This window comes from Ostrea edulis, chromosome 10 (assembly GCF_947568905.1).
Source record: "Ostrea edulis chromosome 10, xbOstEdul1.1, whole genome shotgun sequence".
Taxonomy (NCBI): Eukaryota; Metazoa; Mollusca; class Bivalvia; order Ostreida; family Ostreidae; genus Ostrea; species Ostrea edulis.
Window position 1 is genome coordinate 38,575,310 of NC_079173.1, and position 25,957 is coordinate 38,601,266.

General features: G+C 33.3%; 1 protein-coding gene across 21 annotated transcripts in view; it reads right to left on the reverse strand.

Moving 5' to 3' along the window:
• The window catches only part of LOC125666012 (leucine-rich repeat-containing protein 15-like), a 304,143-nt gene that overhangs the window by 252,291 nt on the left and 25,895 nt on the right, over window positions 1–25,957 (reverse strand). For all 21 annotated transcript variants that reach the window (XM_056151253.1, XM_056151256.1, XM_056151251.1 and 18 more), the window contains exon 3: window positions 4,684–4,755. In XM_056151253.1, the coding sequence (XP_056007228.1) occupies window positions 4,684–4,755 (72 nt within the window). The remainder of the gene's footprint in view (window positions 1–4,683; window positions 4,756–25,957) is intronic.

The following is a 25,957-nucleotide window of genomic DNA, read 5'->3' on the forward strand; positions in this document are numbered from 1 at the left end:
AAACATTAAGTACTTCCTTCGTCCCTTCGTGGATTGAGATACTTGATTTTCATTGATCCAAGACAAATACTCAGGACTGTTATTTAAAATGTTGCTGTTGATTTGTACCATTTAAGAATCCAATACATGTTATTTTGTAACACTGTTACCAAAAAACATTAAGTACTTGTTTTGTCTTTTCGTGGACTTGAATACTTGATTTTCATGTATTGTTATATAGTGATCCCCATCCCCCTTTGAACGTCAACATTTATACTTCGGCAATTTTGGCATTATATCGGGGGAGGGGGGTATGTGTACAGCTGTCATAACAAATCGAACAAATTTTATCTACTACATCGTGCTTTGGATGCCTGGATAATCCTGGCGTCCAGTAGTCGTAAATGACTCGTAATGGTAGGGGTATTTAACGATTTCCAGTTATTGCTTTATGTCCAACACGCTTAGACTTCGGTATGTCCGCCATACTCAGATTTCAAAAATAATTATGCATATTTGAACTCGGTTGATTACAATTTTCGTAACTTATTATCTGATCCAAACGTTGATACCTTGATGACTAATGGCGGATAATTGCTTTTATGTAAGCCTGCTCACTCCAATTTTCTTGCCGTTGATTCGCGATAATTAGCGGGGATGATTATAACGGAAATTGACCAAATCCTACCTGCGAATAGGATGGCGGTATGCCAGGGATGGCGTTATGACGGGGTTTTACATAGCAAGGAAAACAGGACTTTGACTTTTTTGGCGATATGCGGGGATGGCATTATAACGGGGGATTGCTGAACTTTATTTTAATCCAAGACAAATAGTTAACACTGTAATTTAAAATGTTGAAGTTGTAACATTCAAGAATCCAGCATATCTTATTTTGTAATTTTTTTTTCATCAATGATCCCAAAAGATAATGTGCTAATTATTTACTCATATTTGTATTGTATGATGAAAAATTTATGAATGTGAAATCATTGAAGTTTTTTTTATTCAATTTGCTGAAGTATTATTTATTAAGTATAATTTCAACAACATTGCCCTTTGAAAACGGATACATTACTAGTGTGCCATAAACCTTTCCCTGGTTGTGTTGTTTAATCCTGAGTTTGCTGATCACTGGTTTTATTTTCATTGATTTTTGTTGAGCAATGTGGGGTTTTGTATTACTTATGTAAATTTAAAACTTAATTGCAATAGCATTTAAAGGTTTTACAGATGCAAAAAAAAAAAAACCAGTTAATCATTATTCGTCATAACAACTATTTTTTTTACTCTGCAAAATGAATGATTTTCAGTTTCCTTAAAGGGACTGGTTTACGATTTTTTAAAAATATATTTTTCATTTTTGATGCTAAATATTAAAAATATAACTGATTAAATGTTGAGAGTAAAAAATGGAGCTTTTGAATGCAAGAATAAAGGTAGTATTTTAGCCTTAAATCTGTGTTGTGGAAACAAAGACTCAAGTCTTTTCATGTATACAAATACACCAATGAAATGTTAATTTTGTAATATAAACCATCTTAATTTGACATGATCACAAATTTTAACTTTTAGATGACACATTTTACCCAAAGAATGCTTTAAATGTGAACGATATAATAAACTTAAATCGATATCGATTTCTTTTGAAATTTTCATAAACAATAAAATACCGCAATCTTTGTTGACAAAATAAATAACAAACTCTCTAGATGAGTTTTTGTCATGATGTATAACTTTAATTTTTATGTAGCATCTTTTATACACATTAGACAATAGCTTTTGATCATTAAGAGTGAAAAACAAAATTTTGAGGGAAATCGTGAACCAGCCCTTCAAAACATCATTTTCTTAATGTCTTAACTCAATGTCTATTTTAAAGCATTTAAAAATCTAGTCATTTTTATAGAAAATTAGGACAGTTACTTAAGCATTCTAAAGTATGGTAGGGTTTCTTCACATTTGTTTACATTTTCAGTCAAATATTTGTTATACTCTGCATTAGCTGTTGTCTATCCATGCCTTATATTTTGTGAAGCATTACTTGTTTTTTACATCTTAAATTTCCTTTTGAAATCTCAAGTAACATTGCTCTATATTATTTGATAGGGTTTGTGATAATAAAAAAAAATAGAGTTTATGAAATAAACTAATTTTTGGCAAACTGTAGGCTTGTCTATCTTATTAGAGTTATCTCTCTTCTACTGTTCATGTTTAGCGCAAGGGGAGGTAATTTTGATTGTTGAGTTACGCAACTTTGCATATAGAGGGCGCATATTGGTGCATTCTAGAAATTTCTTAAATTAATGGCTGGACAAGTCCAGAGTAAACAAAATTTCCCCACCTCCCACCCTGATGCATACTTTGTTAATTGGGGGGGGGGGGGGGGGGGAGGGTAGATATGCTAATATTCTAGTTGGCAGTTGATCGATGAAACTTGAAGATGATGTTGAAGCTAGTTAATTTTTGATATAGGGGGTGTTAAGATCCCCATCTTTGGTGGGCCATATAATTGTGCATACTAAATGTATGTTGATTGTGATGTTTCATCATGTATATCTTGTTTATTATTGGTTGTATTTACCATTGCATATTATCTGTCATTTACATTGATAAATGACATTTTTCACATCAATAAGATTTTGTCATTCAGATCCACCAAACTAGCACACACTGTGTTGACAAAAATATCTTGATAATGTTTTTCATGTATAGCATTTGTAGTAGTCATGTTGTCTGTCCAACTGTTTTTACTGTTGGTCAATAATTTTATATGTATACTTTTTCAACTGTCCAAAAATCATTTTAAAAATTTTTCATACGATACGTATGACCCCCACTCCCTTCAAAGAAGCGAGGTATATTGCTTTGCACCAGTCGGTCGGTTGGTAGACTATATGTTGTCCGCTCAATATCTTGAGAACCATTCACTTCATCATAATGATATGTCATATCTTGGTTGGTTATGAGTAGAAGAGAATTCCTATTGTTTTTCAGGTCCAAGGATCGATCAACTATGGACATAGGGATATACTATTTGCTGAATATCTTGAGAACCCTTTGCTTGACAGACATCAAACTTGGTAGACTGGTACATAAGAGAAGATGACCCCTATTGATTTTGAGGCCAAAGGTCAAGGTCAAACTGGACAATGGAATATACTGTATGTTCACTATCTTGAGAACCTTCTGCTTGACAGACGTCAAACTTGGTACATCTTCAGGAGATGACCCCTATTGATTTTGAGGTCAAGGGTTAAACTGGACATAGTAATATACTGTCCACTCAATATTTGAGAACCCTTTGCTTGACAACACAACAAATTTAGTAAACTGGTATGTCTTCAGGAGAAGATGACCCCTATTGATTGATCTAATATGGTCAATGGTTGAACTGGGCATAGTGATACATTGTCTCCTATATTCTAAAAACATATTTGCTTGATTGACACCAAACTTGGTACACTGGTACAGCATAAAGAGTAGATGACCCCTGTTGATTTTTAGGTCATATGGTCATTTTACTCCTGACCACACAGGCACCTGAAGTATGGATATTACTACACCCCCCTTTTGATAATTTTTTGGTGGTAATAATTTCTTTCAGATGTGTAAATTCCCAGTATATAAACTACCTTTCAATTTATGTAATCGTGTCACGCTTTTTGTAAGCTTTAGAGATTGACCTTCTACCGCTATAAAAAAAATACCGGTAGAAGGCCAATCTCTAAAGCTTACAAAAAGCGTGAAACGATTACATGTATTGAAAGAGGAATTAGATAGACTGGGAATTTACACAATTCAGAGAAAGTATTGCCACCAAACAAAAATTATCAAAAAAGGGGATGTGGTAATATTCATACTTCAGGTGCCTGTGCTCTCGACATAGTAATCCCGTGGGGTTCTAGGTTAAAATAGATCCCTAGTAACCTTTGCTTGTCGTAAGAGGCGACTAAATGGGGTGGTCCTTCGGACGATACCATAAAACCCGAAGTCCCGTGTCACAGCAGGTGTGGCACGATAAAGATCCCTCCCTGCTCAATGGCCATAAGCGCCGAGAATAGGCCTACACTGTGCAGCCCCCATATGAGTGAAATATTCTTTAGAGACGTTAAGCAATATTCAATCAATCAATCTTGACATAGTAAGATGTCTGCTCAATATTTTGAATTGATACTACTATCAGTTAAATGATGTGTTTTTACAAGCACCATGGGAGACATATGTGTTTTACAAACATCTCTTGTTGTAATTCACATTTCACCTCTTTGTTTAGTATTACCAAATTGTCTTTTGAATGAGTGATTTCATTTTCAAATATTGGTGAGATCACTCATTAATACGGGCATAGTGAATCTGGGATGTCAAATATTCCAATAATAACTTCTTGAATCGGAAATATCGCTTTTCCTTTTATCACCTATACACCATTAGTTATTCCCTTTTCATTTAAAAACTGCATGTTGTTGGTACTCTATCACAAACAACTTACGGGATGTACTTGAACAATATTATAAAAAACAAATCGGCCCATAAATGTGGTGCTTACACAAATAGTTTCTTGTGTAGTATTGTATGAGGATCTGAAAAAAAACTGTCATTGACAGGGTGGTATATTTTCATATTCATACACGTTTCGAACAATTCCTTTTATTAACATTAATGACTTGTACAAATTATTGGCATTTTTATAGATATACTTACAATTTTTGTAGACTCGTCAGTGCATCAAATATTCCAATCGGTAACGTTGTTATTTTATTCCAACCCAGGGATCTGAATCATAAATATTTCCCAATTAAGCTTAGTTGATCAACGTTACAATGGTGAAATATATAATTCCGTAAACTCAAAATGCAAGAATTTGGTATTTACAATATATATGGCTTTAAACACGAGAATAAGATTCATCAACAACAGTTCATTTATTTTCTAACAAAAATTATCAATCTTATGTTAGAAAGTATCCAGTCAAATCAAAATAAGAACACCATAACATTTCCCACAGTAGTTTTATATTTCGATTTTTTTCTTTACAGAACACAGACGTCAAAGGTATACGAACACATCAACTTGATGGCAAGTGGGATAATTGTAGGTTCTATATCCTCTTCGTATATCTATGTAGCGATAATCCATTATCATCTGGTTATCATATTTATGTCTTTGAACTATAGGTCCCAAATGATTAAATGCAAAACTGCATTTTCTGCTTATGATCAATTAGCTTTCTGATTACGCACTGATTCACAACAAGTTTCCAAGCTAAACTTTGGAATGATGAAAAGGATGTTCAGAATTTATATGAACGTGTGCTTCAAATATGTTCCCATGTTAGAAAGGCTTATATTTAATTTGAATTTTATATCTAACTGTGAAAGGATAGTGGTACGCAACATTATATTATTTTGATAGCATTTTCATCGTTGCATTTTGTGCTTTTGGTAATTTTGACAGAACGTATGTCTCCAAGGCGTTACTTGGTCAACACGTGGTTAGATTTGAAAAATGTTAGTTGCAGTTTATAATTCAAATAAAACTGTTCATAATATTTCATCACAAATAAGAACGTCATGATCTGTCTACGTATTAAATGTTAAACTTATACAGTATAAATTTTGATGCACCACATGCGCATTTCGACAAATAATGTATCTTCAGTACTGTTTAACCGAAATGTTTGAAATCCGAAATAACAATGAAGTTTTAGAGCTATTACAGGGGAAACAGTGTGCCAAAAAGTGGGGTCAAATTCGTTTAAGGATGCTTGAATTAGATGATCCTTAATTTTGAAATGAATTTATAAATTTTATAACAGCAATTACATATACATCAGTATTCTGAAGCTAGTAATAAAGTAATTAGCTACTGGACTGTAGAGACCCTCGGGGACTAACAGTTAACGAGCAGAGGTCTCGACCCAGGGGTCATAAAATACAATTAAGGAAGTGCGTTAATTGGTCTATACATGTAATTCATTAAAGATGTATTATTCTGATATATTGATTGGACAGTATTAAGTCAACTGGAAATAAGAAGATCACAGCAGTTATCATATTTGTTTTATATTTCAGTATCTTTTATTTACAGAACGGAGATATTAATTGTATACAAACACATCAACTTAATGACAATCTTTGCATTGGCAGATAACTATTCATTTAATTTGTAGTTGTTGATAATTCTTTGGTATAGGCAGATGGACTTTATATTTGCATGGGATGTTTAAAGCAGGATTTATTCAAAATCTTCTATGTGAGAAGAAAGAACATCTTGCTGTGACCTTCGAGTCAACATTTAGATGTATCAACGACCTGTCATTTAATTACAATAATAGTTTACATTCTGATATATATATATATATATATATATATATATATATATATATATATATATATATATATACTGGGCATATCTGCTTCATATTTATCTATATTTATTGAAAGTAAATATAAACGGCGAACTAACAAAAATTACATTAATTAAGTTTATTGTTTTTTTCTTTTCGGACATTGTGGATCAGCTCTTTGGACAAATAAGGCATGTCCTAATTCGCTCCACTTTTAACATTGATTGGCAAGCCTGAAGACCAAAAACATGTAGTCTGCGTTGTAAATGCGTTTGTAGATTAGTGTAGTTGTAGTGATAGATGTATTTATATGTAGTTTTTGTTATTATGCTCTGTTGATATTGACCGCATTATGTAATTGTTTTCGTTTGTCCTGAAGAAGGGACGGGTCGTCCCAAAAATTTGACAATCTCGTTGTTCGTGTCGTTGGTCATTTTAGTGCTTTGTATATATATATATATATATATATATATATATACTGGGCATATCCCACTGAACTCAAAATAAAAGACAACACAGTCGTTCACTTCTGCTTCATATTTATCTATATCTAGCGGTCGTCGGCGGGGGATGCTTACTCCTCCTAGGCACCTGATCCCACCTCTGGTGTGTCCAGGGGTCCGTGTTTGCCCAACTATCTAATTTGTATTGCTTGTAGGAGTTATGAGATTGATCACTGTTCGTTATCTTCACCTTGCATTTATTGAAAGTAAATATAAACGGCGAACTAACACCTGAATTTTATGACAAACGGGATTGTTTCAGGTTCTTCACTGTCAACCTCATAGATTTATGTAGCATTATTTCATTGTCAACTACATATGGTGTATATATCTCTCCAGTAAGTCGATACACCAGAGTTTGTCCTGACTTCTGGTCATTTTTAAGTCGAAGCAGGCTACTGAAAAACAAGGTGAAGATGCAGGGGTTCCACAGTCTCATTTAAAGTCAACATTTAGCAAATTATATGATCATTGTAGCGATCTGGTTTGCAAACACAACATGGCATTGGGTTAAGTGCTCTCTGACGTGTTTCATACCGATCGTTAGAGTGTTCTTGGCTCACTAAGTTTGACTACGGATACATTCGTTTACTTGATCAAGATATAAGGCTTATGGTGGGTGTGATCGGTCGACAGGGAGTGTTTGCTCCTCCTTGGCACCTTATCCCACCGTTTGTATATCTAGGGTCACGTGTTTGCTAAACTATCTATTGTGTACTGATTATAGGAGTTATCAGATTGGTCACTATTCGCTTTGTTCACCTTTCATAAGATTTACCATTGTTCATTATTTTCAATTCCTCATTGATCACTGTTTGGAATCTTCTCATTCTCATCTTCCAGGTATCTAAGGTATCACAAAGCATGATATATTGTGATGTCAAATATACCATCAATGACTCTTAAACAGCACCTGCACTATTATGATTCATGAGGTATTTAATGACTGTATTTCAAATTAGTCATCTACCGGTGTATGCTAGCCTGAAATAGATTTTTATGCCATTGCCATGATGTCGTAAAATATCAAAAATGTTTACAAAAAAAAGCAACCTTTCCTACACTTACTCTCATTAACATCATTTGCTATAGAAATAATTTGGATCCACATAGATTTATTTATGGTGCTTCTAAGTTTCAAATGTATCAAAACATTAATTCGGTAACGCTGTTCTTTGATTGTAACTCACGCATCTGAATCATTAAAAAAAATCCTGATTAGCCTTAATTGATCAACGCTACAATCATGAAATACATTACTATGTAAACTGATTCAATATTCCAGAGAATAGTATTTGCAATAACTATGGTTAAACACAATAATTAGATACACCAACGATGGTTTATTTATTTTCTAACGATAATAGTTTTTATTATATGATTGAATTATAATTAGCTCTCTACTTGATTGAGATCCAACAATGCAGACACCATACTAACTTATGATTACCTGCACGTGACCTTCCAGGTGAACATAAGGAATTATTTTTTCCACATAGGACCAAAAATAGGTCGGGAATTTCCAATTTGACGCGATCGATTATGCTTATTTTTGTCATCCAATGAAATTCTGCGTTTCTCACAGATTTCAACAGACGTATATGGACAATAGAAAAATGGCGAGGTTTGTTTTTTAATCATTTAATCATATAATAAAACAATTATTGCTGTTTTTGAGGTCAATACGATGATTTAGCCATCTTCGAAGTACGATATTCTCCGAGTCCGGAGGGCTGTCTAAATCATCGTATTGACCTCAAAAACAGCAATAATTGTAAATCATTCATATGTTAATTAGAGAAAACCCAGTCAACTTGAAACACTTTTCCCCCCAAATTAATTGTATAGTTGTATTTTCCCCCGATCACAGGTGTGCATGGTAAACGAATACATCAACGTAATGGTAAATGGGATATATTCAGGTTCTTTCTCATCGCCTTCCTGCATCTATGCAGCAATGTTCTATTATTATATTGTCATGTTATTTATGTATCCCAATTGATTGAATACATCACAACTTTTTCGGCTGATTGACAATTTGGTTTGACATTTATTATTGACTCGAATTAGGTTTTCAAACTATGATTCTAAATCAAACAATTGTACGATTTCTAATACATTTTAGGTAAATTTGCTTGAAATTATGACCCAATGCCGAAAGATGAACTACTGACTTATGATTTGCAATCTTATCTCAAATATAAAAGAATTGTTTACCTAACATTAGACGATGTATGCACCATTGCTACACAAACATCGGAAACTAACGATGGAGAAGCTAAACTAATCCCATTTGTCATCAACTAGAATTGTTAGTTTGCTGTTAATAACCTTTTTTCAATGAAGTATCGAAATGCAAAGCAGATGTGGAATTTGTGATATCTTTTTTTCAAATTCACAGGGATATATCGAATATATCCAGTGAGCTGGAAATAAAGGACACCACAGAGTCGTCAACTTCTGCTTCATACTTAGCTATTTTATTGAAAGTAAACATTAACGGCAAACTGACAACTCAACTGTATGACAAACGGGATGATTTCAGCTTATCCATCGTCAACTTCCCATATTTATGTAGCAATATTCCATTATCGCCTGCATATGGTGCTTATATATCTCAACTGATTCGATATGCAAGAGCTTGTTCTGCGTATAGCCCGTTTTTAAATCGAGGTAAGCTACTGACAAACAAGTTGATGGTACAGGGATTTCAACAGTCTCGATTGAAGTCAGCATTTCGCAAATTCTATGGTCGTTATAACGATCTAGTTCGTCAATACAACCTCGCATTGGGTCAAATGCTGTCTGACGTGTTTTATACCGATTGTTAAGCCGTTCTTGGTACACTGATTTTGACTGCGGAAAATTCCGTTTACTTGATCAGGATATAAGGCTCACAGTGGATGTGACCGGTCAACAGGGGATGCTTACTCCTCCTAGGCACCTGATCCCACCTCTGTTGTGTCAAGGGGTTAGTGTTTGCTCAACTATCTATTTCGTAATGCTTATAGGAGTTATGAGATTGATCACTGTTCGTTATATTCACCTTACATCAATGAAAATACAAAACTTATACGGTACCAATTTTGATGCACCAGATGCAGATTTCGACAAATAATGTAGCTTCAGTGATGCTCAACCGAAATGTTGGAAATCCGAAATAACAATGAAGTTTTAGAGCTATTATAGCCAAAAACAGCGTGCCAAAAAACTGGAGTCAAATTTGTCTAAGGATAAGAGCAATGCATGAGGGAGATAATCCTTAATTTTGAAATGAATATCTAAATTTTATAACAGCAATTAAATATACATCCGTATTTCCAAGCTAGTAACGAAGTACTTAGCTACTGGGCTGTAGAGACCCTCGGGGACTAGCAGTCCACCAGCAGAGGCCTTGACCCAATGATTATTTTCAGTCAATAAAACGCCATTGATATGTGTAGATGTTGAGTTGAAGTCAACAGGAAGATTTTTTTCGTGTCATGCTGAAACCTTGGATTGAAATATGCTTCGTAAGAATACGAAAACAGGTCATGTAAAAACGGAACACAATCCGTGCCCATCAAAATTTTAGCAGACTGTTGGAAAACCTGATCATCAGAACCAGGGAGTCATAATCGACAAGGAACTCCAACATGTTTTTTTTATTTCAACAGTAGGGTATTCGTGCGTTGTATAAGAGTGATGGCTAACAAAGTAATATTCTGGATGACTGATCACTAGATATGAATATTTCGTTTTTCATTTTTTGCTGAATAAGTAACCATCCATAATGTATCCAAGTCCAGTATTTGATTTATCGTGATGAGTGGTTGTGTATAGTGTTGAAAAATCAGACGGTTTGATGTTGTGGGTTTCAGAAAAGCTTTTGCGATTTCAAATCTAAAAGAAATCTTAAAACCTTTTATAGATACATGTTTGATATACACTATTTATGACCTATATTGTGGCACAGTATGTTTGTTTGTTTTTTATTTTACAGTTGTCAATAGTTTCATAAGAAGCAAATATAGGGGCTTTGTAGAAAGTCTGTCCCATCTAGTAAAGTATCGTTGTTTGTAAAGGTTTTTGTGAAGGTTAGGAATCCAGTATAGGGACGACAATTCATATTCTTCTATCCAGTTGAATGGGATGTTAAATGTGTTTAAAACTGAAAAATCATGATTTTGAAGATTTTCATCTATTGATTACCAAATGTGGAATTAATACCAAACGTGTGTAAAATACAGGTTTGATAATGAGTCGTTTAATCAATGGAAAGATAATAGAATATTCCAGAATCGGAAAACTGCATTGTCTACAGTTTTGAATATGTTCAGTCTAAATAAGGCATAGTACATCTTTGTAAAACAACTGACTGTATATTTCATAAGACATGATCATAGTTTTCACATCAGTTTACACACAAATCATACACAAACAAAAAGCAGTTTCCCCTGTGTACAGTATTATACGTACAGATACGTTGACATGTGTACATGGAAAAAAGAGGGGAGGATGCTTATTTCGAATCATATTCTATGATATTTAGAATGCTTGATCTTTTCATGAAATATCATGAATATCGATGCGTCTTCGCGGGATATTATTACATTGTGACTTATTAGATTGTGACTAATAATACATGGTGTTAATTCTTAATGTACAATACATGGGAAAAATACACTCTAGTAATTAGCACTGTAGTGATATCCAAAAATTACAGGTATTAATGCATGGCTTAAAACTTTACGAGCTCGTTCGTTTGGGATGCATGTGGTTAACAAACGCCCACACAAAGTCACTCGCTTTATCGGAACTAAATCGACCCAAAACAATGATCCCATAATTCATCTAAGTACAAAATGTATTACTATTATTATTAAAGAGACCAAGGATTGCATTTAAATCGTTTAATATTGGTATATCGTTGAGGCAGACACAACTAGTTACTATATTGAACAGCACGTAAACTGTTCAAAGAATGTATTGTTTGTGAGGCAAATACAAGAATACACGAGAAAAAAAATTTAAAATGGTTGTTAGTTGTCTGTTAATAACCTCAGATTATGTTAGCCGCCGTTTGGAAACTCTTGGAAACCTCGAGAAACACCAACCCTTTCTCATTATTTCTCAATATTTTTGGTTTAACTCATTGTACTGCCCCCTCTCTCTAAATAGGTAAATAAACAAGTAAACAAACAAATAACTAAAACCTATTTGCATAGCCCCATATAACCTACATACACCATGTTAGTTCAATCGGTTCACAAACACAAGAGTGACAGTCAATAAATGTTCGTTATGATTACAGCTCCCAGTGCTTTGAGGTTGCGATCAATATATATATATATATATATATATATATATATATATATATATATATATATATGTATATAGTTTGTAAATAAAGAATTAGGTATTTGATACAGTAAATACATCCAATAATAAAAGTCAAGAAACACAAAACTCGAATAACATTTCACTGTTAGCGCTTTCGGCTTTGTACATCTAGTGATAAAATTGATATGTAGGACAGGACACAGAATGTTTGTCCAGACGGCAAAAAACTGTCAGGGTAGTGAAATCATGCTACGGAGGAGACTGTCATAAATCGTACTAACAATATTGTTTTGCGCTGTGGGCCGTATACACGAATAGTTTGAAATCGTCCGTGTTAAGTAAGCGATTCAGAGTTCATGAGTGACCTTGCCAAGCATTTACCATAAGATTGTTGAAATCCAACTCTAGCACCTAGTATTGCATGCAGAATAGACTTTCTAAACCGAACACATTTATTCGAATTTGCCCAATTATGTTAATTCACACTAGAACGTTTGAACTAAAAATTCATAGAGTATACATGATACTAATAAAGGTCATTGAAAGTCCATCTACAGGTGGATCAAGGCAAGATGATGAGATTTATTGTGCAAAATACGTATTATAAAATTAACTTGAAATGTTCGTACGTCTTTTGAAATGTGTTACAATGTAATTGTTAAAATCACCGTTGTCTGTTATAGGGATGCGTTTTCAACAGAAAAAAGTTAGAAGCCGACAATTCTCAATATAAAAATCAGAAAACTCGCCAACTTTGTTTAAACGTTTATTCACGGAAGGGATATCATATGCTTCCGTATTTGTAAATCGTATGGTGACTTAGACCAGGCATTCATAACATTATTTTTATATAACTTATTGATAAATGAGATTGATCACTGTTCGTTATCTTCACAGTTCATGCATATTTTAAACGTGTATATAGGTATATAAGTCCGGTTCTGTATTCGTTTGTCGGCTTTACTCAATGCTATTAAGAACATGATTACATCTACGATGCTAAATGTTAATGCGCATCTGTTGAGTCCAGGGCTATTTTTTTTTAAACATTGGATCCCATCTCTGGTATTTCCAGAGATCTGTAATTACCGTTCTGTAAGTTTTGTATGTTATGGGGTTTACAGAATTGATCACTGTTCACTTGTTCATTGCTTACAGTTCGGTATATTGACCTCTTCATCTAAACTAAGCTATTTGATTTAAACATATTTTATTGAGAAACTATATAGGATTGGGCAACAGGCAAATCCTATATAGACCCTCTCCCAAATCTAAACTAAGCTATCACGCACTATGACTTATTATGTCAGATATTGTAATCAATGGACTAATGCATACACTATAACTATTCCTGAGACGAATAACAAAGAGTAATTCATTAGTGTATTCGAATATGATATAGGTTCCGCAGTATTCACAGGGCGATGTTAGAATAAAAAACGGTTTCAAGTAGATAGTTTCGTACAATTAATCTCATTAACATTGTTCTCTGGAAAACAAATACACAGTGTCCACACAGATATACTTACAAGATCTGTATATTTCTCAATTTATTCAATATGTGAGGACATGATACTTTGTTGAACATCATTCTAATTCCCACAAATACTCTGAAGTTCTTCTTAAAACATTTTCTGTTCGGATTCCCATAGACACAAATTGTATTAAATATTGGTCAAAACTTTCTACATAAAAAAGTCTTCCTGTGGCCTTCATGTCGCCAAATATATATATCTACAACGTTTGATATGTTAACAATCATATTTCGATTCGATATATCCCAGTGGATTCTCAAATGAAAGAAACCATAGCGTCTTATATATCTACTTCGTACTTAGATGTTCAATTGAACATAGATGTTAACTACAAAATAACAACTCAGTTTTATGACAGTTTTACACAGTGAGGTTTCTATATCTATGTTGCAGTATAATATTCTCACCTATATATGATGTTTTGTGCTTCGACTGATTTGATGTACAAGCGTTTATTCTGCGCATTATGAGTTTTGAAATCAAGACAGGCTACTGACACAGATGTGGACGTTACATATTTTTCAGACGTCTAGTTTAAAGTCAGCATTTCGCAAATTCTACGGTCCTTATTATGATCTACTTTGCAAATGCAATATGTCATTGAGCTAAGTGCGGTCTAACCTGTTTCATAACAATTGTTAGACCATTCTTTAAAACCGATTTTGAATACGGATTGCTCCGTTTCCCTGGTCAGGAAATAGGTATCTTACCAGTAATGAGATCCCTTATATATTCCCATCAAAGAACAAACTTCAATCCAAATTATATTTAAAAATTGTTTTGATAATACCACAGTCGTAAATGATCCAACTTTGTATAAAATCATGATATTTCCTTAAAAAACGGTTTCATTAGAAAGCACAATGATGACATATAATATTTCTATCAGTTATTAATCTTTATTGAATTGACAGAAAATGTTTAATTGGTAGTTACAGTATTTCAAATTTCATGCGAATGGAATCTTCAATTTCATAAAAATACTAAATTTTCGGTACTATAATGGAATGTATATCTCGTCAAATAGATATCCCAGCTGATCCAATCAAATACACGTGGTATATCAAACAGAGGTGATGCTCATAGGTGATTAGTGGTTCAGATGATAACCACGTAATTAGTCAGGAGTTGCACTTATTGTTTCGGTATTCAAAGCAGGAGGTAATATATTTTAGAAAATCAAATATTGGTTAAAGCAAAGAAATGACTAAAATATTGATGGACAATTTTGCGTTCTAAGAATTAGATGTGTACACAAATGAAACAGAAATCACATATCCAAATGTTCATTACAAGAAATTGAAGGTAAAATATTGTCTAAATATTGGTTCTAAAGAAGATGTAGCCAGAGTAGTGGTATACTGCAAGGGAAGGGTTCGTCGTAAATCGTACCAGAGATATCATGGTACGTAAAACGAATTGTTTGAAATATTCAGTGTTAGGGAGGCACTTTAGAGTCTATTAGTGACCCAGGCGAGCATGTACCATGAGATTGTCTAAATAAAATTCTGGAACCTGAAATTACATGCAGAATGAAATCTCTAAACTGAACACATAAGTAGAATTTCCTAAATTATATTGATTTAAGCTAGGAATTTTAAAACTAATAATTCATAGAGTATACGCTCAAGGGAAGAGAATAAGGGTTATTATGCAATATGCGTATTGTAAAAGTTGCTTGAAATGTTCATATGTTTTTTGGAATGTGCTAAGTGTTGAAATCGCTGATGTGTGTTACACGGATATATGTACATAAAATTATTTTACGATTTCCTATACGGCAAACAAACGTTCCTCGTATATGTATAGATGAAATTCAAATTCATATCGGGCATTTCGTAGTGTTTCTGTATGGAAGGATACCAAGTTTTATTTCCCAAACTTCGTGTTTTCATATCCACTAACGATAATGAGACAAGGAAAAGGAAATGATAGAGAAAACGGAAATTGTGAATTTTACAACGTATTTCAAAGTATCACACCGGCAATTAGTTTTACTATTAATAATATAAAAGTAAAAAAGTACAATCATTTTGCTTAGTTGATTTGAAATAACGTAGTCGGAAATATCCTATGTTACCAGTCTCATCTGCTGACACCGGAAACATATCACCCTACGTGGAATTTTCTGAGGTTGCTTTATCTGTCAATAAGACTAACCTTGAACACACGTGTTTTTCACATGTGTGTAAATTGCAAGAAAGTGCATCTCAGGATGCAACTTCAACTATTAACATCAAATAGTTCCTTTGTAGATAATTGGTTATTTGTACAAAATACACAGAATCAGGGGTACAAAAATGAAGTGAGAAAAATAAGGGGGATGAGGATATTTTTTAATTGGAGAATTACCGGTGTGATGCCAATAAGTTGACTTCGGTGTGACCTTATAGGAGTTATGAGATCAACTTTATTGCAAATGGGATGATTTCAAGCTCTCTATCGTCAGCTTCCTATATCTATATAACATTAATCCATTATCATCTTGCCTTGGTGTCTATACGTCCCAAATGATTCAATGGACAGCACATGTTTTGTTGATGATCAATTTGATTTGTAATTTCGCACAGATTCAAAAGAAGTTTTTGAACTAAAATGTACGGATGACATGTTTTTTATCCGCATTTCGATACAAATATGATGCAATGTTGAAAGGGGACTAGCAATTTATACTTTACCTCAAAATATGATGGTTTATCAAATATTCTGCGAACGGAATGATTTGGAGTTAATATTGAAAACGTTGGATTTTGATTCGGATATTTCCAGAGTTTGCAATTGATTTCTCTTAATCTTATATTGTTTATGGGACTTGTGAGATTGACTACTGTTCATTTGTTCATTTTTCATTGACCAATGCTCAGTATCTCCACCTTTTCATCTAAACAGAACTATCAAACAGTCACTTAGCGTGATGTCATACAGCACCTACAGTATTATGCTTCATGAGATAAATAACGATTGTATTTCAGAGGAGTAAAATATGAGTGTAGGGGATCTGAAACAGATTGTATTTCATTGAAAGAGTGGCGTTAAAAATCAATAACGATTGAAAATGATGAAGTTTTTACAAATACTCTGATCATCATGATCCAATTGGTATTCAACTAATTGACAAGTTTAGATGATTAGAATATCCGTATCTTCTTGAACATATCAATTATTCTATTTGATAATATTACGATATTTTTGTACTTTAACAACCTGAACCAAAAAGATAACTTTAGTGCAGTTGATATACACTACAATAATGGCATACATTTATTGTGTAAACTTTTCCAATATACAATAGCATGACATTTGCACTAAATATAGGTTTATATATATATATATATATATATATATATGTGTGTGTGTGTGTGTGTGTGTGTGTGTGTGTGTGTGTGTGTGTGTGTGTGTGTGTGTGTTGATTACAAGATATTCAGTCAACTCGAAATAAGAAAACCTCAGAATCTTCCATATTTGCTTTATATTTGCATTTATATCTTTACAGAACACAGAAGTTAATGATAAACAAACAGATCAACAATTTCAAATGGGATGTATTTTACATCCTCAACTTCCCATAACTATGTAGCAATGTTCCATTATCGCCTGGGTCTTACATCTGATTCCATACGCAAGGGCATGTTCTACATATGCTCACATTGGTTTATAATTTTGCATTGACTTAAAGACCCTACACTGCTATAATTTTAAATTAAAAGATATGTACTGGTTGTATATATTGCATTATTTGCAAACTTGCTTCAATATTTCATCCGATATTAAAAAGGGAGTATCGATTTATATATACCGACGTTATTTCATACTATAAAAAAATGTATTTAACTTCACACTATTTCGATAGTATTTTCATCATTGCTTTTGGTGACAGGAGGCCTATCAAATATTCGAGGAATAAATAGCTATTTTGACAGAATTACACACATTCAAATTGTAGTTGTTTATAATTCGTTTGCATAGGCAGATAAACATTTAATTTGAAGTTGTTTATAATTCCTTTGCAGAGGCAGATAAATATTTTTAAACAGGTATCAAGAAGTTAGTCCATTCCACCATGGAGATGATTATTTACAATGCTAATCATGAATGTTTTTATTTAACATGGTTTACATAGTTTCTTGTTCCAGTGATAATACTCAAAACGAACTTGCGGCATTACCAGAGTCCGTGTTTACCCTTCTATAATAGTCACCACTGTTTATTATCCTCACTTGTTCATTAATCACAGTTTGTTATCTTAACCTCTTCATGTATGCTAACTTATCACAAAGTATGACTTTTTGAGATACCAGACACACTACTAATGGCGCATACGACAGTACCTGCACTATCAATATTCCTGAGATGATTAATGATTGCATTACAAGTGAGTTGTCATGGGCCCATTATATGATATAAGTTTAAAAACCTCACATGATTTGCTGCGGAGCTGTTCGTGATATAATAGTGCATGCTTTTATTATTATTACTATTATTATTTATTTATTTTTATTATTATGTATGTTAAATTTGGGGAATATACGTATTAATATTTGTTTTTAAGAAGAAAAAAATCTTGAATGATAAACAAAAGAATTTGATCAATCTCGGTAGATTCCGTCTGTAATCCGGTAGGCGTCTAGACGCTCAAGATGCAGCAGATAAAGTACGAGTGACAGTTGACGTTAAAAATTAATTCGACCGTGTTTAATTTGTGCAATTAAGAAAACAGACGGAAAGTATTTTCTTTAAAATTATACAGAGGTCTTGATCATCAAATTTCTCATTCATAGTTATTAAAAAATACAGTCAAAGTGTGGTGCAGATTTATATATATAAATATATATTATAATTACAGGAATGGTCATCTATTTTCGTTGTTTACCCTCGGTTTTCCTGCGTTCATGCTGAAGATTTCGCACGAGGCGTCAAAATGGTAAGGAGTGTGTCAGCTAATATGCATTAAGGATGCAACATATTCAGGCCATATAATGGTGTACAATGTACTGCAATTGCGCTTGTAGCTTTAATTGTTTTATGCAGCATATGCCGAATATATCAAATTTGCGTAGCGAGGAACGTGATTTCATTCTGAGAAATGGGACTGATGTATATTCTTATATACAAAATAATGGTGGGTCTGGTGGATATTTGTTGCACAGAGATTTACCTCATACTTTGCAGAACTGGAATCGTGATTATGGTGAAGTTGAATATTTTTTGACAGGTATTATGTGTCTGCTAGTTCACAATATGTAGTTGACGGTAGAAGAGGGCAATTTTAGAAGCACAGGAGATATCGTCTTTTCACCTCGTTACATTTCGTGATAGTATTGTAGCTATATACTATAACAATTTGAATGATGTTGTACATTTGTTTTATTTGCACCAAAGGGATCGATATAGTCTGTCTAGTCCAAATGGCAATGCTGTGTTGTTGATATTTGAATCCATGGAAGAATTTATTAGATACACAATAAATGTTTATGATGGTTATCAGTTTGAAATAACACCCGTTTGCTTTGGACGGTTTTCCATTAACAACAGGTCAAGGGATCAACCTTCACACTAGACCAAAAACCCAAAGCAAGAAAACTTTAGTAAAACTGAGAATTGTGGAAAGGAAAAAATCAAAAACCCTAAACAGAAAAGAAAAAGAAAAAAAATTGTCACCTGAGCAAAATAATAAAGCATACAATCTTTCATTTCACAACTATTGCAAAACTATAAACAATGGTCAGAAATCATGTCGAAAGAAGAAAAATAACAAACTACATTTCTCAGACTATAATGTATTACACGATGCAAACAAAGAAATTTCATGTATTGAGTTTGAAAACTTTTTTTCCCTTTAGATGAGGATTGTTCCCCGACATTAATATATGATTGTTGCTTTGTTGAAAGTAGTAGTGGTATTAACTATCAAAATATTGATTATTTAAATGATTCAAATCATGTTAAAAAGTTTGAAGAAGAAATAAGACAATCTACAAACTTTTATTGGGTATGTTGTGAGAGGTTTTTATTTTAAAATCAGATACACCATTTGAGGCAAACTGTCAATTTACATGACCTGCAAATTAAACAAGATTCCAATTTACGCAAGTTTTGATACATTTCACTGTTCATTAGTCTATTAATTTTGCTTGGCGGACAGTATGATGAGAAAGGTCTCATACCTAATTTGCCTTGCAACGTCCAAATCGTAGCTGGTCAGTTGCCTCAAAGTACTAGAGATGTAAATTTAATGAGTGTAAAATAATTGCATGAAAGTCATGCCGCTGACGATGAATGAAAATATTTCGCATATCCATAAAAACTTGTAGACGCTTTGAACTGGTTAAAAGCAAATAACACTTTATGCTAATATTTCAGTAGATTTATTTGAATCTGATCATGATGGAGGATTTCACAATTTGTACAGTCAAAATGAAGTTCTTGAAGCAGAATAATTTACTGCAACCCCTGTAAATAAGACTAATCCAATTCCTAGTATAGAAGAGTTTATAAATAAAGGGTGTATAGAAGTTCCTAAGATTAAAGAAGGACTTGTGAATGTATATGAACCAGAATCAGGAGAGGAGATGGCATTTCCCAGGCTCTTTCCTCGAGGAGTAAATTGTTTTAAATTTCCTCGACAAATGAAGATTCTACGTACAATGTATTTCAGACAAAGACTTTATGAAAGACATGGTTATTTTAGAAACAATATGACTTACTTAGTACAAAAAAATATCAGAGGTTCAGTAGCATACTTTAGACACCAATTATACAATCTTTTAGCAACGTTTAAATTTCTAGGTCCCCAACTCTTTTTATGACTTTATCTGCTAATAATCTTCATTGGAATGAATTAGTTATGTTGTTAAAGAATGTGAATTACGAATCTGCCATACTTCTTAGCAATTTCATGGATAATATGAGACAAGATCCACTATTAACATATATGCATTTTGAAAAGAGATTCAATGCTTTGATGAAAAATTTTGTTTTATCAGAACAGCCGCTTGGTACAGTACAAGATTAGTTTGCAAGAGTAGAATTTCAAACTAGAGGGAGCCCACATATACACATGTTTGTGTTGATTGATGGTGTTCCAAATGAAATAACCAAGGAAACTGTACTTAGTCTAGTATCATATATATATTGTACAATTAAATAATGTCTTCCAGATATTGAGGATGAAGAACTGAAATATTTTGTTACAAAATTACAAACTCAGCCATACAAAATATTGTACAACATTATAAAAAGCTTCTTGTAGATTTGAATTTCCAAAATTGTCCATTTCACCTGTTCCTTACGGGTGGAGCTGGTGTTGGAAAAACATATATAACAAAAGTTCTATTATCTTACATTCAGCACTACTGCGCGAAGGTTCCAAATTCTAATCCTGTGGTGGTATGTGCACGTATAGGATCTGCATCTAATAGCATTAATGGGCGTACTTTGCATTCTGTATTTAGAATTTCAGTTTTCTTCAGCATGGCTCATTATCTAGTTATAGTATATCAAAGTTACGACAAGAATTAAAAAAAATGTGCATACAATTGTTATTGATGAAATCAGTATGGTGAGCAGTGAAATGTTTTCATTTATAAGCCGGCGACTATCAGAGAAATGTCTTTGGGGGTTGCAATGTTATTGTAACTGGTGATTTTTTTCAACTTAGACCAGTAAAAGGTAGCTTTTGTTTTGCAAATGTGTTACTTGGCAAGTTTTTGATTCTATATTTTTAACGGAAAACGTGCGACAGAAAAATGATCATTCATATTCTGCTTTGTTAAATCGTGTTAGGATATGTTATCCAAGTGATGAAGATAATTGGCAACTTAAAACAAGATTAGTATATAACACACAAGTGAACTGTTCTGAAGATTTGCACATCTTTTCAACTAGAAAGCAGGTTGAAATATATAACAAAGAACAACTGAGTAAATTATGCAACAGAACATTTGTTATTCCTGCTGAACATCATTTTTCATCATCTGAACAAAATGCATATGTGCATGTTCCCATGAACATGATACCGCTTGATGATAATCTTGCTGGTGGTTTGGAAAGAGATTTGATGATTTCAATTAATTCTAGAGTGATGTTGACAAGAAATATCAATACTGATCAGGGATTAGTGAATGGCGTAATGGGCATTGTAACAGATATTGAATTTATAGGGAGCATTCCATCCAATATCGATGTACAATTTGACAACCCTACAACTGGATGAGTCATATGTAATGGTAAAAACACAGTTCAAACACCTGTCCCTATTCAGCGCATTGAATGCGAGTTTATTTATACGGGGCATCATGTTATTAGATCACAGTTTCCTTTGATTTTACCATAGGCATGTACTGTACATAAGGTACAAGGCACATCATTGGACTCAGCAGTTGTAGACCAGAAGAGTGCAGTATTTGATTATAGAATGGCTTATGTAGCTCTTAGTAGAGTCAGAACTCGGTCTGGTTTGATACTTATTCGTTTAGATCCCATGAAAATCAAGGCTAGTGAGTCAGTTATCAATGAATATGAAAGGTTTAAAAATTCAACAAATTAATTGGTCTCTCCAGATATGATTTAGAATGAAAATGGAAACAAGGTAACTGCAAATGAACACTTTTACAGGAAATTGGACATTGCACTTAATTAAGACTTATATAGATGATACCAATGAATGATTTAGATATATGTTTAATGTTTAATTGTCATATATGCAATCATACCAAACTGTTATCCCCATTTCAAAGAAGAGTAAATGACCCTTATTTATTTTGAGGTCACAGGGTCAAGGGTCAAACTGGACAATCGACCTAATTAAAATCAGACTTCTTAGATCTGCGCCATATACTTATACTCTTGAGATAACCTAACTAGGGGGGCGTGTTCATATGAACTAATCAATGTATATGCTGTGTTGTGCTGTATTGTACTGACGTGAAGTGTTTTGACTGTAACATTTAAAAATAACAAATACTTTTTTAAAACAATGGAGAATTTTGATTTTTTGGGGCCACTTGAATCACTCGGGTGACGCAGTACTATTGGTCGGCTTGCGGCGTCTGTTATATAATATATGTAGTTGAAGGAGACTGGAAATTGTAAGTTTCATTGACCCCGACCCCTCTCCAAAGGGGACTTCATTTTGGGTTAAAATTGTAAAATTGATGTGTTTCTTTGAAATATTCTTCTTACATCTGAACATCTAGCAATGAAAATGGGTATATACATGTTAATTCTTAGTTGATGGTACAAGGATTTCAACAGTCTCGATTGAAGTCAGAATTTCGCAGATTCTATGGTCGTTATAACGATCTACTTCGTCAGTACAACCTCGCATTATGTCATTTGCTGTCTGACGTGTTTCATACCGATTGTTAAGCCGTTCTTGGCACACTGATTTCGACTGTGGATAACTCCGTTTACCTGATCAGGATATAGGGCTCACGGAAAGTGTGAAAGGATTGGTGTACACAACATTATACTATTTTGATAGCATTTTCAACAAATCATTTTCTGCATTAAGAAATGGTTTATCCACGGTTCTCAAAATATGTAGTCATTTCGATAAAAAGATACGTCCCCAGATTTTACTTGATCAGCACGAGGTCAGATTTCAAAAATGCATTTTGCAGTTTATAAATCAATTGGTGTACACAACATTATACTATTTTGATAGCATTTTCAACAAATCATTTTCTGCCTTAAGAAATGGTCTATCCACGGTTCTCAGAATATGTAGTCATTTCGACAAAAGATATGTCCCCAGGTTTTACTTGATCAGCACGAGGTCAGATTTCAAAAATGCATTTTGCAGCTTATAAATCAATTCAAACCGTTCATACAATGTAATCACAAAAAAGAACGTCATAAACTGACTATGTATCAAATTCAATTCAGGAAGCACATTAAGTCTGTCTACACATGTAATTCACCGAAGGGGTGTCATGCTATTTTGCATTGATGAAGCCTAGTATGATGGAAGAAATATAGGAGTCATACGATTAATCACTGTTTGTTATTTTCACCGTTTATTCGTAACATAATTTACAACATTATGTAGATAAATATTTCAGACAGATATCAAAATACGTAAGATTGGTTCTTTATTCATTTTTCAGTTTTACTTAAACTCACCAAGAAGTGGATGTTATGTGTGTTGCTATATATAAATGAGTATCTTTTTATCTTAAATGTTTTTCTTTTAAATTTCCAATGCTAATATTCAAAACGTTGAATCCCATCTCTGGTATTTCCAGAGGTTAGTCTTTACCCTTCTCTTAAGTTTATATTTGCATGAGATGTTTAAAGCAGGATTTATTTAACATCTTCTGCGTGATAAGAAAGAACCTCTTGCTGTGACCTTCAATTCGACATTTACATGTATCGACGACCTATTATTGATCAACAATAATAGTTTTCAATCATATGTAGACTGGATATATCCCACTGAACTCAAATTAAAAGACAACACAGTCGTCCACTTCTGCTTCATATTCATGTATATTTATTGAAAGTAGATATAAAAGGCGAACTAAGAACTCAGTTTTATGACTAACGGGATTGTCTCAAATTCTTCATTATTAATTTCCCAGATTGGTGTAGCAATATTCCATTGTCACCGGCATATGGTTTATATATCTCTCTAGTGATTCGATACAAAAGAGCTTGTCCTGACTTATAGTCATTTTACAATCGAAGCAAGCTACTGACAAACAAGGTGATGGTGCAGGGGTTCCCACAGTCTCGTTTAAAATCAACATTTTGCAAAGAATATGGTCATTGTAGCTATCTGATTTGCCAAAACAACATGACATTGGATTAAGTGCTGTCTGACGTGTTTCATACCGATACTTAGAGCGTTCTTGGGACACTAAGTTTGACTACGGATACATTCTTTTACCTGATCAAGATATAAGGCTCACGGTGGGTGTGATCGGTCGAAAGGGGATGTTTAGTCCTCCTAGCCACCTCATCCCACCGTTTGTTTATCTAGGAGCACATGGTTGCTAAACTCTCTACTGTGTTCTAATTGTTCATTGATCACTGTTCGGAATATTCGCAATTTCATCTTTCTGGTATCTAAGATATCACAAAGCATGACTTATTATGATGTCAAATATGTCATGAATGACTCTTAAAATGGCTCCTGCACTATTATGATTCATGGGGTATTTAATGACTGTATTTCAAATTAGTCATCTACAGGTGTATGCTAATATGAAATAGACTTTTATGCCATTGTGATGATGACGTAAATATATCAAAAATGTTTACAAAACAAAAAACCTTTCCTACATTTACTCTCATTAATATCATTTGTTATAGAAATGATGTGTATCCACATAGACATATTTATGGTGCTTTTAAGTTCCTAAATGCATCAAAGAATTAATTCGGTAACGTTGTTCTTTGATTGTTACTCACTCATCCGAATAATAAAAAACAAATCCTGATTAGCCTTAATTGGTCACGCTACAATCATGATATACATTACTATGTAAACTGATTCAATATTCTAGAGAATGGTATTTGCACTAACTATGGTTAAACACAAGAATTAGATACACCAACGATGGTTTATTTAATTTCTAACGATAATATTATTTTTCATATGTTAATTAAACATAACACAGTCAACTCGAAATATTTTTTTTAAAATTAATTGTATAGTTGGATTTTCCCCCTGAACGCAGGTGTTCATGATTAACGAATACATCAACGTAATGGTAAATGGGATATTTTCAGGTTCTTCCTCATCGCCTTCCTGCATCTATGCAGCAATATTCTATTATTATAGTGTTATGTTATCTATGTATCCCAAATGATGGAATACATCAAAACTTTTTCTGCTGACTGACAATTTGGTTTGGCATTTATTATTGACTCAGATTAGGTTTCCAAACTATGATTCTAAATCAAAAAATTGTACGATTTGTAATACTTTTTAGGCAAATTTACTCGAAATTATGACCCAATGTCGAAAGATGAACGAATGAGTTATAATTAACGATCTTATCTCAACTATAAAAGGATTATTTACTCAACACTAGACGATAAATGCACCACTGCTACATAAATATCGGAAACTAACGATGGCGAAGCTAAACTAATCCCACTTGAAATAAACTCGAATTGTTAGTTTGCTGTTAATAACTTTTTCCAATAAAGTATCTAAATGCGAAGCAGATGTGGAATCTGTGATATCTTTTTTGTTCAAATTCACAGGGATATATCAATCGATATATAAATGAAAATTAGTATTTTCAATCAATAAGACGTCA